Source organism: Lynx canadensis, chromosome A3 (genome assembly GCF_007474595.2).
Source record: "Lynx canadensis isolate LIC74 chromosome A3, mLynCan4.pri.v2, whole genome shotgun sequence".
NCBI classification, from domain to species: domain Eukaryota; kingdom Metazoa; phylum Chordata; class Mammalia; order Carnivora; family Felidae; genus Lynx; species Lynx canadensis.
Genome location: NC_044305.1, coordinates 104,653,023 through 104,666,564, shown reverse-complemented (window position 1 = coordinate 104,666,564; position 13,542 = coordinate 104,653,023). Strand labels below are relative to the sequence as shown.

General features: G+C 52.0%; 1 protein-coding gene across 1 annotated transcript; it reads left to right on the top strand.

Annotated features, from left to right (window-relative positions):
* The first annotated feature begins 26 nt into the window (after positions 1-26).
* Positions 27-13,115, top strand: TMEM127 (transmembrane protein 127). Its single transcript, XM_030311193.1, has 4 exons — positions 27-176; positions 584-901; positions 9,610-9,774; positions 10,557-13,115. Exons 2-4 carry the CDS (start codon positions 658-660, stop codon positions 10,862-10,864), a joined length of 717 nt encoding a protein of 238 aa, XP_030167053.1. The 5' UTR covers positions 27-176; positions 584-657; the 3' UTR covers positions 10,865-13,115.
* The last annotated feature ends 427 nt before the right edge of the window (positions 13,116-13,542 follow it).

The following is a 13,542-nucleotide window of genomic DNA, read 5'->3' as shown; positions in this document are numbered from 1 at the left end:
GACGGGGCGGGGAGCCGGAGGAGGCGGAGGCAGAGGTGGAGGAAGCCGGAAGTGGATCGGGCCCGGGTCGGTCCGGGCGTTGCGGGTTTGGGGCCTGAGATCGCTCGGCCCCCGGCAGCTGCGGAGCCCCTGACAGAACTGAGCGGCGCCATACCGGCCCTGAGGCCTGCTGACCGGTGAGGAACAGGAGTCGGTGTAGGGGAGGCTCCTTTCTGGCCACAGGTCGCACCCCGAGAGGACTGTTTCCAGATCCCGGGTCCCCGATCCCCGCGGCCCAGCCCGGTCCTCTACCCCTCGGCACTCTCTGGCCGAGACCCCGGATCTTTCTCTCATCAGTAGCAGATACTAGCGCCTCTACTCTGGCCTGCCCAGACCTGGCCGGCCCTCATCCCTCTCCGGGTCCCTATTCCTCACCTCCGCAGCCCCATTCCAGGGACCCTGTCCCCGCCCCCCGACTCCCTGCAGCCCTCCTGTCTATGGTTGGCCCCAGGTCCCACCCCCTATTCTCGAGTGTGGGCCCTGACAGCGCTGCGCCAGCCCCCCCTTCTGTGAACCCAGTGCCTTGCTCTCCTCCCCGGGACAGGCAGGCTCAGCGCGCCCTGCGGAGGTCCGCGGCGAACAGCAGCGACCGCGGAGCGACGGCGGGCGGCCCCGGGCATGTACGCCCCCGGAGGCGCAGGGCTGCCCGGCGGGCGCCGGCGGAGGAGCCCTGGAGGCAGCGCTCTGCCCAAGCAGCCGGAGCGTAGTCTGGCCTCGGCTCTGCCGGGTGCCCTGTCCATCACGGCGCTGTGCACTGCCCTCGCGGAGCCTGCCTGGCTGCACATCCACGGTGGCACCTGTTCTCGTCAGGAGCTGGGGGTCTCCGACGTGCTGGGCTACGTGCACCCGGACCTGCTGAAAGGTGAGGGCGCTGCGCGCCGGCCCTCTTCTTTCTGAGCGATAGGGACCTCCTTGGTGGAGAACAGAATGCGGTGCGGGCTGGAGCAGAGATAGCCAGGGGCAGGCACTTGGCTTTAAGAAAACACCCCCATTCTTGCCTGGTGTACATGCCCACCAGGTGGCTCTGTTTGGGGTCTGGCCCCTCATTAATTCTGATGTTATTCAGCCAGGCACCTACTTCTTACGCCGTGCTAATCTGGACTGCTGTTATTTTAGGATTCTGCCTAAGGAAGGGCGCTGTATATCGAGAACTGATAAGGGTGCTAGGCATCACAATTAGCTGCCCCTTTATGAGGAACCTACGGAATATAGGAAGGTTTCTTTGGGGGCAGCCAGATGGAGGGAGGAAGAGGAACTTTTAGTGTGGCCAGATTTCAATAGATATTTTAGAGTTCTATCATAACTGGGTTTTTGCTAGAGAAAAAGGGGGTTTATGGCATTTTCGATAACCAGAAGTCAGTTCCATTGCCCCCTCGGTAAAACAATCGGAATTTGTCTCTTGGAACCTTGACAGGCGGGTGGGCTCGAGTGAAGTAAGATTGCTTTGTTCTTCCTCATGCTTCCTAGCCCGGTGGCCAGGAGAGGAGAAAGGGACTGTTCTCTTTACTTGGGCACAGGGGAGACCAAAATTTCTGGAGGTGGGTGTGGGCGTGGGGGGGGGGGGGCTGTCCCAGGGAGCCTCATAGGTTATCCTGCCCAGCCCTGTCTCCCAGTAATGAAAGTAAAGGCTGTGTGGTGGGAGGCAGGATTGCACTTGCCTGGCTTCTACCCCCAAAATGGTCAGAGAACCCCCCAAAGCCCTTAGTAACAGCACGGTTCATTACCTCCAAGGTCTTTTGAACCGTTTATGAAGGTCTTCATATTTTCTCCCTGGGCCACCCCCATCTGTGATGCATTCCAGATGTTTACTTCCCTATGTATCAGAAGCATTAGCTATCTCCGCTTTGCCTCTTTAAGGATTCCGGCACTGGGATTTAGTGAAAAGGTCAAATTCTCTCCTGTGCTTTGGATTATATGCCACTTCTGCAGGCCTAGTCTGAAAAACCCTATCCTTAGAGCCTAATGTTGTCTTTCTCTAAGAGTTCTCTTGCTGTTTTGAATCTCTCTGGAGTCTTCGATGTTTTAGGATAGTTTTGTAGAGAACAGGATGGGGGTTTCTTGTTTACTTCTACATTTCACCGTGATGAAATTTGCTGGTTGGGCTCACTGAGACCCAAGTTATACACATGATGGAGGCCTCGTGACGTGCAGCTTTTTCTCTGGTGTGTAGCTGGTGGCAGAAAAGCCATCCAGCTTGAGTAGAGCCTGGATGGTTTTACCCTCAGCACACTACCTACCTTGGAGCACAGCTGCTGCCTTTCCATTACTTCATCTAGATCTTTGCCACTGATCATCTGCTGTTCCAGTGTAACCTGTCCCCTGCAAACTGGGAGAGAGTTCGTGGTGCTTCCCCCCTTTCAAATCATTCCTGGAGAGGCTCACAGAATCTGTGTGATGGAGGGAGAGGCACTCTGGTCCCATGTCCTTATTTCAGAGGCTCAGCAAGCTGTGTCTGAGAGAAGTGAAGTGATCTCTCCAGGGTCACACAACTGGGGGCAGAACTGAGGCTGCTGACATCTATTGAGTCTAGTATAAAATGATGCTGTCTCCTATGTTTCTTCACCTTTGTTTTACTTGCGTGTCATAGAGAATGATCTCATGAGTGGTCCACGTTGGTGTGCATCCTTGTCAAAGGCATTTAAAAAATAAAAACAAATTCTTGATGCAGGTTCTCTTTTGTTGACGTATATATTTACCCTTTCTAAGTAGTTTTCAAGCCAGATTTGGTCTTTTATAAAGCATGTTGCCTTAATCTTTACATTACATTTACTCATGCATTTAGCGATCTTACCCCATGGATAGTTTCAACCTACTTTTCCGTGGCCACCTTGTTGGCCATTGCAAGCTAGGAACACGTGGGCGTCCATTAATAAGGAAGGTGCCAGTGGTACCTCATGAACTCTCAGAGAACAAGGCAAGGAATCAGGAGGTCCCTGATGGCTTCTCTTCTTCCTTTTCTCTGTACCTGTTGGGTTTTTGGTACCCCGTGGGCCTTTAGGCATGGGCTTTCCTGTGCAATTATGTTGATCCTTAGGGCCTAACCCACGTCCTAGCATGAAAGCCTGGGATATTCCGTATCTCAGGAGGGAGCAGAACTGCGGGGCACAGATCTGATGCCTATAGTTGCTACCAGAGGGAGAACAGGCCCTCCCAGGTCTCTGCAGGTGAAGGGGAGTAGATGGGGCCGGCAGGCTTTGGAGCAGTGCCTTCCTGTTTCTCAGCCCCCCTTCTTGAGTCCCAGGCATTGTGCTAAGCACACTCCATGTCTGGCTTTAGTTTCTTCCGAATATCTTTCTTTGGTAAGTACTGTCCTAACGTCCTAACCTCACTTCACAAAGGTCTCAGGCTCAGGTGGTGGTGGACCTCCACTCATAGCACCGTACTTTGCGCACTCTAGGTTTCTTTTTCCTTCTATTGGAGCTGTCCAAGGCTTGTTATCTCCCCATTCTAGTAGAGTTTTTCTCACAAGCCCAGCCAAAGCTGTGCTTCTTATCCCTCGTGGCCTCAGCATTCCAGCTCAAGTTGGTGATCCTGAGGCAAAGCCACTCACCCTCTTGCTGTCACTTGCAGAGCCGCAGAAGGCTTTGGCAAATGCTGGCTGGCTCAAAAGATTTGGTCCTGAATTCTTCCACTCTCCAGGGGGTGCCTGCTTCTCACACAGCTCTTCACCCTGGGCCCAGGTCCATAGATATGCTCAGACTGCTAGTGGCCCCAGGCAGCAGAGCCCCAGATAATTGTTCCTTCTGAGCCCCAGTCCCTGCTATCAAGTGTGGCCAGCAAAGGGCAGCTCACAGCTTCAGGAAGCATCTTTGGAGAATGAGGAAGTTTGGGATTTGAAGTCAATGAATCACAGTTGACAACAAGCCACGAAGATCAAGGCCCTTCCAGGGAGGGCCAGTGTGCCTGCTGAGTGGTGACTAACGCAGCTGGCACTTTCAATGCCTGCCGGGCCTGTCCCCAGGGGCAGCTCAGCTAGAACCTTTAGTATCTGTGGTAATACCCAGCCAGGCACTAGAGGGCCCTGTTGGAGTCCTGTGTCAGAAGCCTGTCTGGAAGCTAAAAAGTCACAGTGAGCTGTGCAGGTGGGATAGATGAACTCTGAGAAGGATTGGGGCAATGGGGAAGTGCCTCTGACTCGCTGGGACTCCAGTGAGGGGCGAAGGGATGGAGGATGAGACAGAAGAAGGGAACTGTCCAGAAGCCACTTTAACCCTCCTGCCTGTAGGAGGAGGGGGTGAGAGCAATGGGCAGGTAGACAGGAAGAGCCAGGGCCTTCAAAACAAATCCAGCCCAGTGACTCACCAGTGACCTTGGGCAAAGTCAGTTCCTTGGGATCCTATTACACAGCAGCTGCCTTCTTCCCTGGTGACTGGAGGGGACAGTCAGCAATAATTACCAAAATAAACAGCACAACTGGAGAAGAGGATGTGTTCTCTGACTTACTAGAGTGTAGTAGACTGTACCACTGGTTTGAATTTAAAATTAGGACCCTGCCCCATATGCCATTTCTCTCCACAAATAAAATAATACTTGGGGCGCCTGGGTGGCTCCGTCGGTTAAGCGTCTGACTTCAGCTCAGGTCACGATCTCACGTTCCGTGAGTTTGAGCCCCGCGTCGGGCTCTGGGCTGATGGCTCAGAGCCTGGAGCCTGCTTCCGGTTCTGTGTCTCCCTCTCTCTCTGCCCCTCCCCCGTTCATGCTCTGTCTCTCTCTCTCTCAAAAATAAATAAACGTTAAAAAATACAAGAAAAAAATAATACATACATGACATTTGGGGATTTTTTTTTTTTTCCCTTTAGCAACCCTCAAGGGAGTGGATATTCGTTGCCCTTCCTGCCATACTGATGTCTGGCAGGGGAGGAGAGAAACAGACATTGAGATCCTCACCCTGGGAGAGTCTCAGCTGAGTTCTAAGCATGTCTGCAATAACTCTGCCTGGCTTTTCTGTGTGCTCGGAGACTCTCTGATGAAAGACTTCTTGGGATATGAGGCAGACTCCTGGGGTATCTGTAAACATCACTCCAAGGGAAGTTTATTTTATTTTTTAAAACACTTTTTAATGTTTATTTACTTCTTTATTTATTTATTTTTGAGAGAGAGACACACACAGAGTGCAAGCCGGGGAGGGGCAGAGAACGAGGGAGATACACAAATCCAAAGCAGGCTCCAGGCTCTGAGCTGTCAGCACAGAGCCCAACGCAGGGCTCGAACCCACAAACCATGAGATCATGACCTGAGCCAAAGTCGGACGCCCAACCGACTAAGCCACCCAGGCGCCCCTACAAGGGAAGTTTATATTTCGCTTCCCCACCACGCCTGAGGGTTTACTCACAGGCAGTCATGTTGAAACAAAACTCATTTGAATTTTGGGTCAAAAGCTCTTTCTCTCTACCACATTATCACTCTTGTGGGCAGATTCTCAGTCTGGCTTTAGTCGGCTCTTTCCCTGGCCCACACTGGCTGACATGTGCAGAGGAGGAAGTACCAGTGGAAGGAGGAAAGGCACGCCGGGGATGACACAGCTGTGGCCCAGCCATAACAGCCCCAGTGCCGAGAGAGTGGGCCAGTGGCAGTCCGTACAGGCCCATTCCTGGCATGGTGTGAGTTGACTCTTTCAGCACACCCCTTCATAGAGGGAGCAGGTGTCACTGCTTTCATTTGCTAGATGAGAGAGCAGGGCAGTTAAGTGACTTGCTCAAGGTAACACAGAGTCTGTGGTCGGTCTAGGATTCGGTGCCTTTCTGGCGTCCCCACTGCTTTCAAGAGCCAGACCGATGGCTGCAGAAGCCCAGACCACACCGAGCAGGTTTTGCCCAGTAATTCCCACTTCTCATGGCTCAATGACCCAAACCTTTCTTGCCTAGAAGAGCTTTCATGCTTCCAGCTGTTCCGTTAGTGAGCTCTGCAGCCACTGGCTCTGAGGATGGCTCTGACAGCATTCGTATTAACTTTTGACCCTTCGTTCAAATACCGCTCTTTAGGATTTGATTGATTACTTCCATTAGGAAAGAATGAAACGGCTAAGTCTGGTGCTTGGTGATTCCAAGCCTCATGATGCAAGGGAGGCTGATGCGGGTTTGGAGTCTTAACTGTGCTGTGTGACCTGGAGGAAGTCCCTTGACCTCCTGGAGCCTCCGATTCCTCATCTGAGCTGTGTGATGAATCCCCCAGTGTGGACTGAGGCTTACCTAAAGTAACACTTTTTTTTTTTTTTTTTTTTTAAGTAGGCTCTACACCCAATGTGGGGCTTGCATTCACAACCCCAAGATCAAGAGTAACATGCTCTACTGATCAAGCCAGCCAGGTGCCCCAACTAAAATAATGTATGACCCATCTGTGCACACAGGCTACTCCTGGAGGGGTACACAAGAAACCACCAATAATATTTGTCTCTTGGGTGGGGCAGTTGGGCATTTGGAAGGGGAGGGACGTCCTCTCTGAAGCTTTTTATCATGTGCAAGTCTTCGTTATTATTGAAATAAGTGTATTATGAAACATAAGACATATAGGAGTATATATAATACATGTACATTTTTAAGGATGGTAATAAAATGGACATCCTGTACTCCCTATGCAGCCAAAGAAAGTGTCTGAAGCACTGATGTATTACTTTTTTTCAGTTAAAACTACTTGTTAAAATTTAGTTGATTTTTTTTTTTTAAGTTTATTTTTGAGAGAGAGAGAGAGCATGCGTGCACATGTGCGTGCATGTGTGTGAGTAGGGGAGGGGCAGAGAGAGAGGGAGACAGAATCTCAGGCAGGCTCAGTGCTTTTCGCACAGAGCCTGATGTGGGGCCTGAACTCAGAAACCTCAAGACCTTGACCTGAGCCTAGATCAAGAGTCAGATGTTCAACCAACTGAGCCACCCAGGCACTCCGAAATTTGGTTTGTTTATTTATTTATTTATTTTGATAGAAACTGCAAGTGGGGGGGGGGGGAGAGAGAGAGAGAGAAAGAACCCCAAGCAGGCTCCATACTCTCCGTGTGGAGCCCCATGTGGGGCTCAAACACAGGAACCATGAGATCATGACCTGAGCAGAAGTCAGATGCTTAATCAACCGAGCCACCCAGGTGCCCCTAGTTGATTTTTAAGAACCACAATTAAAGCACCACTCAGAGTGTCTGGCCACATTGAGTAATGCTGCTGAAATCAGAACACAGCCTGCTGCAGCGCCGAGTGTGATGTAAGCCCTTACACCCTGCCGCTCTCAGGTTATTCTTGGAAGCACTAGAAGAACACTTTTGTCCCGTCCTGTCCCGTCCCTGCTATGTGCCATGTGGAGCCCAAGAAGAACTGTCTCAGAGAGCTTTTAACAATATTCAAGCAAAGGCAGGAGACAGCCTCCTGCCTCCAGGAGCTTTTCTTTCAGTGAGGCCTGTGGGTTTCTAGACTCCTTCAGGCCATAGCGCTGTCTTAGGCGATGCAGGGCTGGGTTAAGCGAAGGCTGGTCCTGGTTGCTGGCAGAGCTCACTCATAGGCAAGCCTCTTAGCAGCAGACGGTTTCCCAGGCTGGATGATTGGACCCAAAACAGATGGTCAGCTGACAAGAGAACGGCAGATAGCTCTGGGGCAGCTTAATGAATGATCTGCAGCCAGATGGAGGCATAGGAGTCCTGTGTGAGCTCAGCCAACATCTGCCGGGTGAATTCTGAGCCTGAGGCAGGGAATGCATGCTGTCACAAAGGCCCAGAGCCTCTTGGTCTGGTTCTTCAGGGTGGGAGGCCAGACCCTCTGCCCAAGATCCAGTGATGCCAGTGTCTGTTGGTTTGAGCCTGCCTTGTGGGGTTCAGGTCGTCTCTCCAGGTTCCTGGACTATTCTTCAGCAGTCCACTTTCCGTCATAGGTCTGGGGTCAGTGTTTCTTGGAATGTAAGGCCTGGCCCACCTGCCTGGGAATTACCTGGGCTGCTTGCTAAAATCCAGATCCCTAGGCCCTGCTTCAGGCTGAGAGCTCAGAATCTCTGGGGCCTGGGAACATGCTCTCAGCCAGCACCCTTGCGATTTTCATGTGAACTAGATTGATGACCATCATCCCACAGCCTGTCAGCGTCAGCCTCAGATCAAGACTCAGGAAAGAAGCCTATAGTCTAAGTCCTGCCGGCCCTTTCCAAATTGCCCTAAATCAGTTGGTGACCCATGGCCTAAATGAAAGAAGAATTTGCCCATGGTTAGAATAGAAGGGGGAGAGTTAGTGAAGGCCCATTTCTTTCTACCAAAGCCTAAAATGGTTTCTTCTTGGATGGGCCTTTATTCTATGTGATTCTGGGAGCTCTAGTAGTTTGCATAGATATACAATGGAACAGTGTTGTCTAGATGATTTTTTTTTTTTTTTTTTTTTAAAGAAGTTTCTAAAGTCCTAGAAGTTTGCTGTTTGTGTCTGGTGATGGTTGTCATCCTGGGACCTCCCTTCTCCATGACCCTGGGGACTCTGAGTTTTGGGGCTCTTGTTTCAGCATCTTCCTTTTTCTTGGTTCACTCCCTCGTTTGGGTAGAGCATGCACCCCTCAATGGCTTTGCCCTCATTTTAGAAGGTGTCGGGGGCTGTCAGTTTCTGAGTCTGTTAGGCTTTTATGGCGTAAACTAATTGCTTCTTAGCTTTTCCCCCATCTGGGAAAAGCTTATCTAGTGGGCTACTTGGGCTTACCTAGTGCGTTAAGTCCATTCTGAGTAGTTCTAACTCCTTTTAATTTCCAGAATTTTGTTTTGCCCCTCTCCTCTTTGTGTGGGTTTATACCTTAAATTTTTTTTCTTTTGTTTTTGTTTTTTTTTTTTTAATTTTTTTTTCAACATTTATTTATTTTTGGGACAGAGAGAGACAGAGCATGAACGGGGAAGGGGCAGAGAGAGAGGGAGACACAGAATCGGAAACAGGCTCCAGGCTCTGAGCCATCAGCCCAGAGCCTGACGCGGGGCTCGAACTCACGGACCGCGAGATCGTGACCTGGCTGAAGTCGGACGCTTAACCGACTGCGCCACCCAGGCGCCCCTTCTTTTGTTTTAGTAGCGTGCAAGGAGGGAGCAAAAATAAATGTGACATACTAGTCTGCCATCTTTCCTGGTTTATTTAGCACTCTTTTAATTCTCTGTTTTCCTAAACTGCTTCAACTTCTTTTTGAACAAGGGAATGAATGAGTGGCTAGATAGACAATCAACATTAATCGGCCTCTGGCCTTAGCCTCTTTGGCCGTCCCAGCTCAGAAGTCAGTGGGCTTTTCCTGCCAGCCCAAAGCACGCTTTTAGCAGAGTGGGTTACCATGTCAGGCTAATCGTCAGGGTCTTTACAAATGGTTAGCAGAGGGTGGCAAGCACGAGGAAGTGGAGCCCTTCACTCAGGCTGATTTTGTTGCAAAGGGAAGAAGGACCTGAGGCTCATGGGAGCAGTGACCAGGGTTCCTGTCTGCTGTTCCATCTCCTGTGGAGGCCAGCTGGAGCAGGAGCCAAGACTGCTCGGTCCAGTACTCCCCTGGTTCCCCAGGACTGTGGTAGAGGGGGACAAACGCCTCCCAGCGGGAGGCTTTCTGCACCAGGGTGTCGCTTGGGGCCCTGAAGATCTGGTTCTTCCCCGACAGACTTCTGCATGAATCCCCAGACAGTACTGCTCCTGCGGGTCATCGCCGCCTTCTGCTTCCTGGGCATCCTGTGTAGTCTCTCTGCGTTCCTCCTAGATGTCTTTGGGCCCAAGCATCCAGCCCTGAAGATCACCCGTCGCTATGCCTTCGCCCACATCCTTACAGGTACGCTTGGGCCTGCTCACGGTGGGGAAGGAACTGCCACAGGGCGGAGGCACCCCGTCTGGAGTTGCGGTTGGGGTCCTAGGGGCTTCTGTGAGCAGACACCATTCCAGATTCTTATTTCAGCTTTAGCCTTTCACAAAGCATGGAGTTGTAATAGCAGCTTGTTTCTTTCGTTCGCATTTATGCCTGCCAGGGCCACAAAGCCACTCGGCCCAGCTGTGGAGAGGGAATATTGTTCGTATTCCACAAGAAATCTCTGTGCTCTCTAAGAACTGGAGTCGAAGCTCAGCTGGGGTTCACGGGGCCTGGCACAAGCAGGGAAGGAAACCGGGTTGTCTCACTGTATCTCCCCTGGAGTACCTGGTCTCATCGCATTCTCCTCTTCCTGCTTCCCTGCATGCCACCTTTCTCTATTAGGTGCAGCCTCTGTCCTCCCTCATGACTGGGCTGCTGTGTTGATTTGACTTGTGGTGGTGCCGATTCCACCCCCAAACTGCATGAGCTGGTCTATCCCTTTCAAACACACAGTGACTCATAGCAGCCTGATATCCCAATTCCAAATTCTTGAGACGCAGAGACTCTGACTGGCCAAGAAGGGGTCGGGCATCTGGGCCCAGCCCCAGCCTGAGAATTTTCCTGGCCAAGAGAGCTCCCCATGGCAGTGTCTGGAGCCGGGCAGGTTCTCTGAGAATGAGGTTTGGGCGGAGAGGCTGCAGTTGGTTCTTTGAGCATCCTGGCTGCAGGGTGCCTACTAATTCCCATGCTGTCGCTCTGTCCCCCAGTCCTGCAGTGTGCCACCGTCATCGGCTTTTCCTACTGGGCTTCTGAACTCATCCTGGCCCAGCAGCAGCAACATAAGAAGTACCATGGCTCCCAGGTCTATGTCACCTTTGCTGTTAGTTTCTACCTGGTGGCAGGAGCCGGTGGAGCCTCGATCCTGGCCACAGCAGCCAACCTCCTGCGCCACTACCCCACAGAGGAGGAGGAGCAGGCCCTAGAGCTGCTCTCCGAGATGGAGGAGAACGAGCCCTACCCAGCAGAGTATGAGGTTATCAACCAATTCCAGCCGCCCCCGGCCTACACACCCTAATGCCGGCCGCGGGCTTTCTGCCACAGCAGCCCCTCCCCACTCTGCGGCGCTTCTCACCCCCAGAGGAGCTCCTGTCCCCAGCAGGCCTCACTGGTAGGATCCTGACCATTTCACCAAACCTTCCCAGGAGAGACTCTGCCTTTAAGGTTGTTCATGTATCCCTGCTCTCGAAACCTGGGATTCGCAGATTTTATATAATGCACTGTTTCCCCTTTTGTCACCTTCCTGTCCCTTCGCGGTCACTAGTCATTACCAACCAGGGATGGTCATACGACTTTTCTCCCTTCATGGGCCGTATCTTCGAAACTGGGACTTTCCTTGGGATGCTGCTGACAGTGGACAGTCCCAGATAGAAGTGTCAGCAGGTGCAAAGGGAAAGGGGGCTATGCCCTGCAGGCTAACTTCATAACAGTCCGTGTTTGTCCCACAGTTGTAACCCTGGACTGACCCCACCCCCCCCATTCCTTCTTGGAGGGCCCCAGTACCGGGCCGTCCACTCCACGGAATTCTCTGCACTTTAGTCTTTGGACTTCCCATTACGTGTGTTCTGGTTTTATGGGAAGAAGGAATTGCTGTCGGGAAGCAGAGCCAGTGCTCTCCCCGCCCTGCCCTTGCTTGGGTGACTGGAGCCCAGGCAAAGAGAGCAGCAGCTGGCGTGGGCCTGAGGCCCTCCTGGTGCCCATAAAGGATCAGAGTGAGGGGGGCCAAATCTCCCTAGCCCCTTCACCTTTTAAAACGTGAGTGGTTTTAGAAGGATCAAGCAAAACCAACCAACAGCAACAATATTGTTTTTAAACTAGCGACCAGACTGTTGTCGTTTTTTCAGACACGTATCCCATTCCTTTCGGCTCCGCAGTGTTTGGGGCCACCACTCCTCCCAGGTAGTTCCTCCCTGAACCTCTCCCAGCAGAATGCAGCCTCTTCCCTTGCTCCCTCCCCTGCAGTGACCCGGCTCCCTGGGCCCTTCCTGTGGAACCCAGAGCCCTGGCAGCCCCCGAGGGGCTGAGGACTGTGGCCTGGCTGGCCGGCCAGCGTGGTGCTCCTCAGGACTGTGGCACTGAGATGTAACCTGGCCTCCGTGCAGGAACAGGGGCCACAGGAGGGCAGGAAACCCGCCACTCTCCACATAGGAACCGCCACCAGTGGGGTCCCATCGCGTGAGGTGTCAACACCACCCTGTCAGACTAACGGACCTGGCTGTGTCCTTCAGGCTCAGTGTGTCCCCTGGACTGTGACTTGGGGCAACGGCTTGCTGCATGCCCCTCTTCTCTTCTCGAATGTACTCTGTCTGGTCTAGGAGTGTGCCGCTGGCTCTTCCTTGCCCAGCCATCACTCTGGCTATCCTGTTTGCCACACATAGCTTTGGGTCTGGCTGGAAACTCTGCCCTGAGATCTGGGGCACAAGTGGGAGAAACGTGAGAGATCTTCAGCGTGGATCCAGATGGCCGGGCTTCTTTGGAATCAGTGTCCAATGCCGAGCTGAAAAGCAGATTGGATCCCAATTTCCTTTCACGGGCAACAGACCAAACAAGACCGGAGAATGGACACCACTGTTGAGTTGGGGCTAGAAAGGGACTGTCTTGTGTCTCGTCCTTCTTCAGCCTGTCGTCCTGGGGACATCTGGACAGATGCCTGTGTGGGAGGTGAAGACCATGTCTGTGCACGAGTGAGCGGCTGCCTGGAGTTCACTGTGGTGCCAACGTGTGTCCCATGGTGACTCTCACACTCTTCCAGACTTTTCGGCAAGAAAGACCGCAGTATGATACCTGAGCACAAAGCCAAGGAGCTAAATTAAGTCTTACGTCTGTCTGTAAAGTCCGAGTTTGCCTTTGGCAGATCTCCAGGGTGTGGCCAGCTCTCTCAGACCGTGGGTGTCCAAGCAGGCAGACCAAGAGACCGGGCACCAAACACGCATGCCAAAGTGACCAGTCATCTCATGAGGACCCAGACATGACCCTGTGGACCGTTCCATGTGATTTGGAACCCACTTTTTATTAGTTCCCCATACCTCTGGCCTTTCTCTTTTTCCCTGCCATCCTGACACTGATAGTTTGTCATATATATCCCCCTGGTTGTGTTTTTTTTTTTTTTTTTCTAGAAAAAAAAAATTAAAAAGCAAAACAAACTACAAATAAGAATGTAAATGCCAGTGGCTCCCTGTCATTTTTCTGTTGCAGTTTCCCTGATTTGGTTTGTTCCCTTCCTCTTAGAGAAGCAGGAGAAATTGATGAAGTGTGTAATCAAATAAAAAGAAAAGAAGGGACTTGCATGTGCTTACTCCATGCAAGGCATTTTCACCCCTAAGACCCTCCCCCAATCCTGAGACCTTCCACACCAGGGTCCCAAGGGTAGGAGCAATAGACACCTCCAGCCCAGTCCCTGTCTTCAGACCCTGAGCTCTTCTCTGCAGCTGCTGGTTAGCTGCAGAAGAGAAAGCTGCTTCTGAACCCCAGCCATGATGCGGAAAGGAATAGACTTCTTTAGAGCTAGGACTTGGAGAAGTTGCTGCACTTCCTTTTGAAACCACAGGGAATGATTACTTACTTACAGGGAGAGGCATGCGAGTGGAGACAGTTCCAGGAGTGTAACTTGTAGAAGGATCCTGCCTTTAGTGTCCACGCCTCACGTGGCCACCCATCTTCCCTTCGTTCAGCCGACACACTAGGCCAAATGTATAT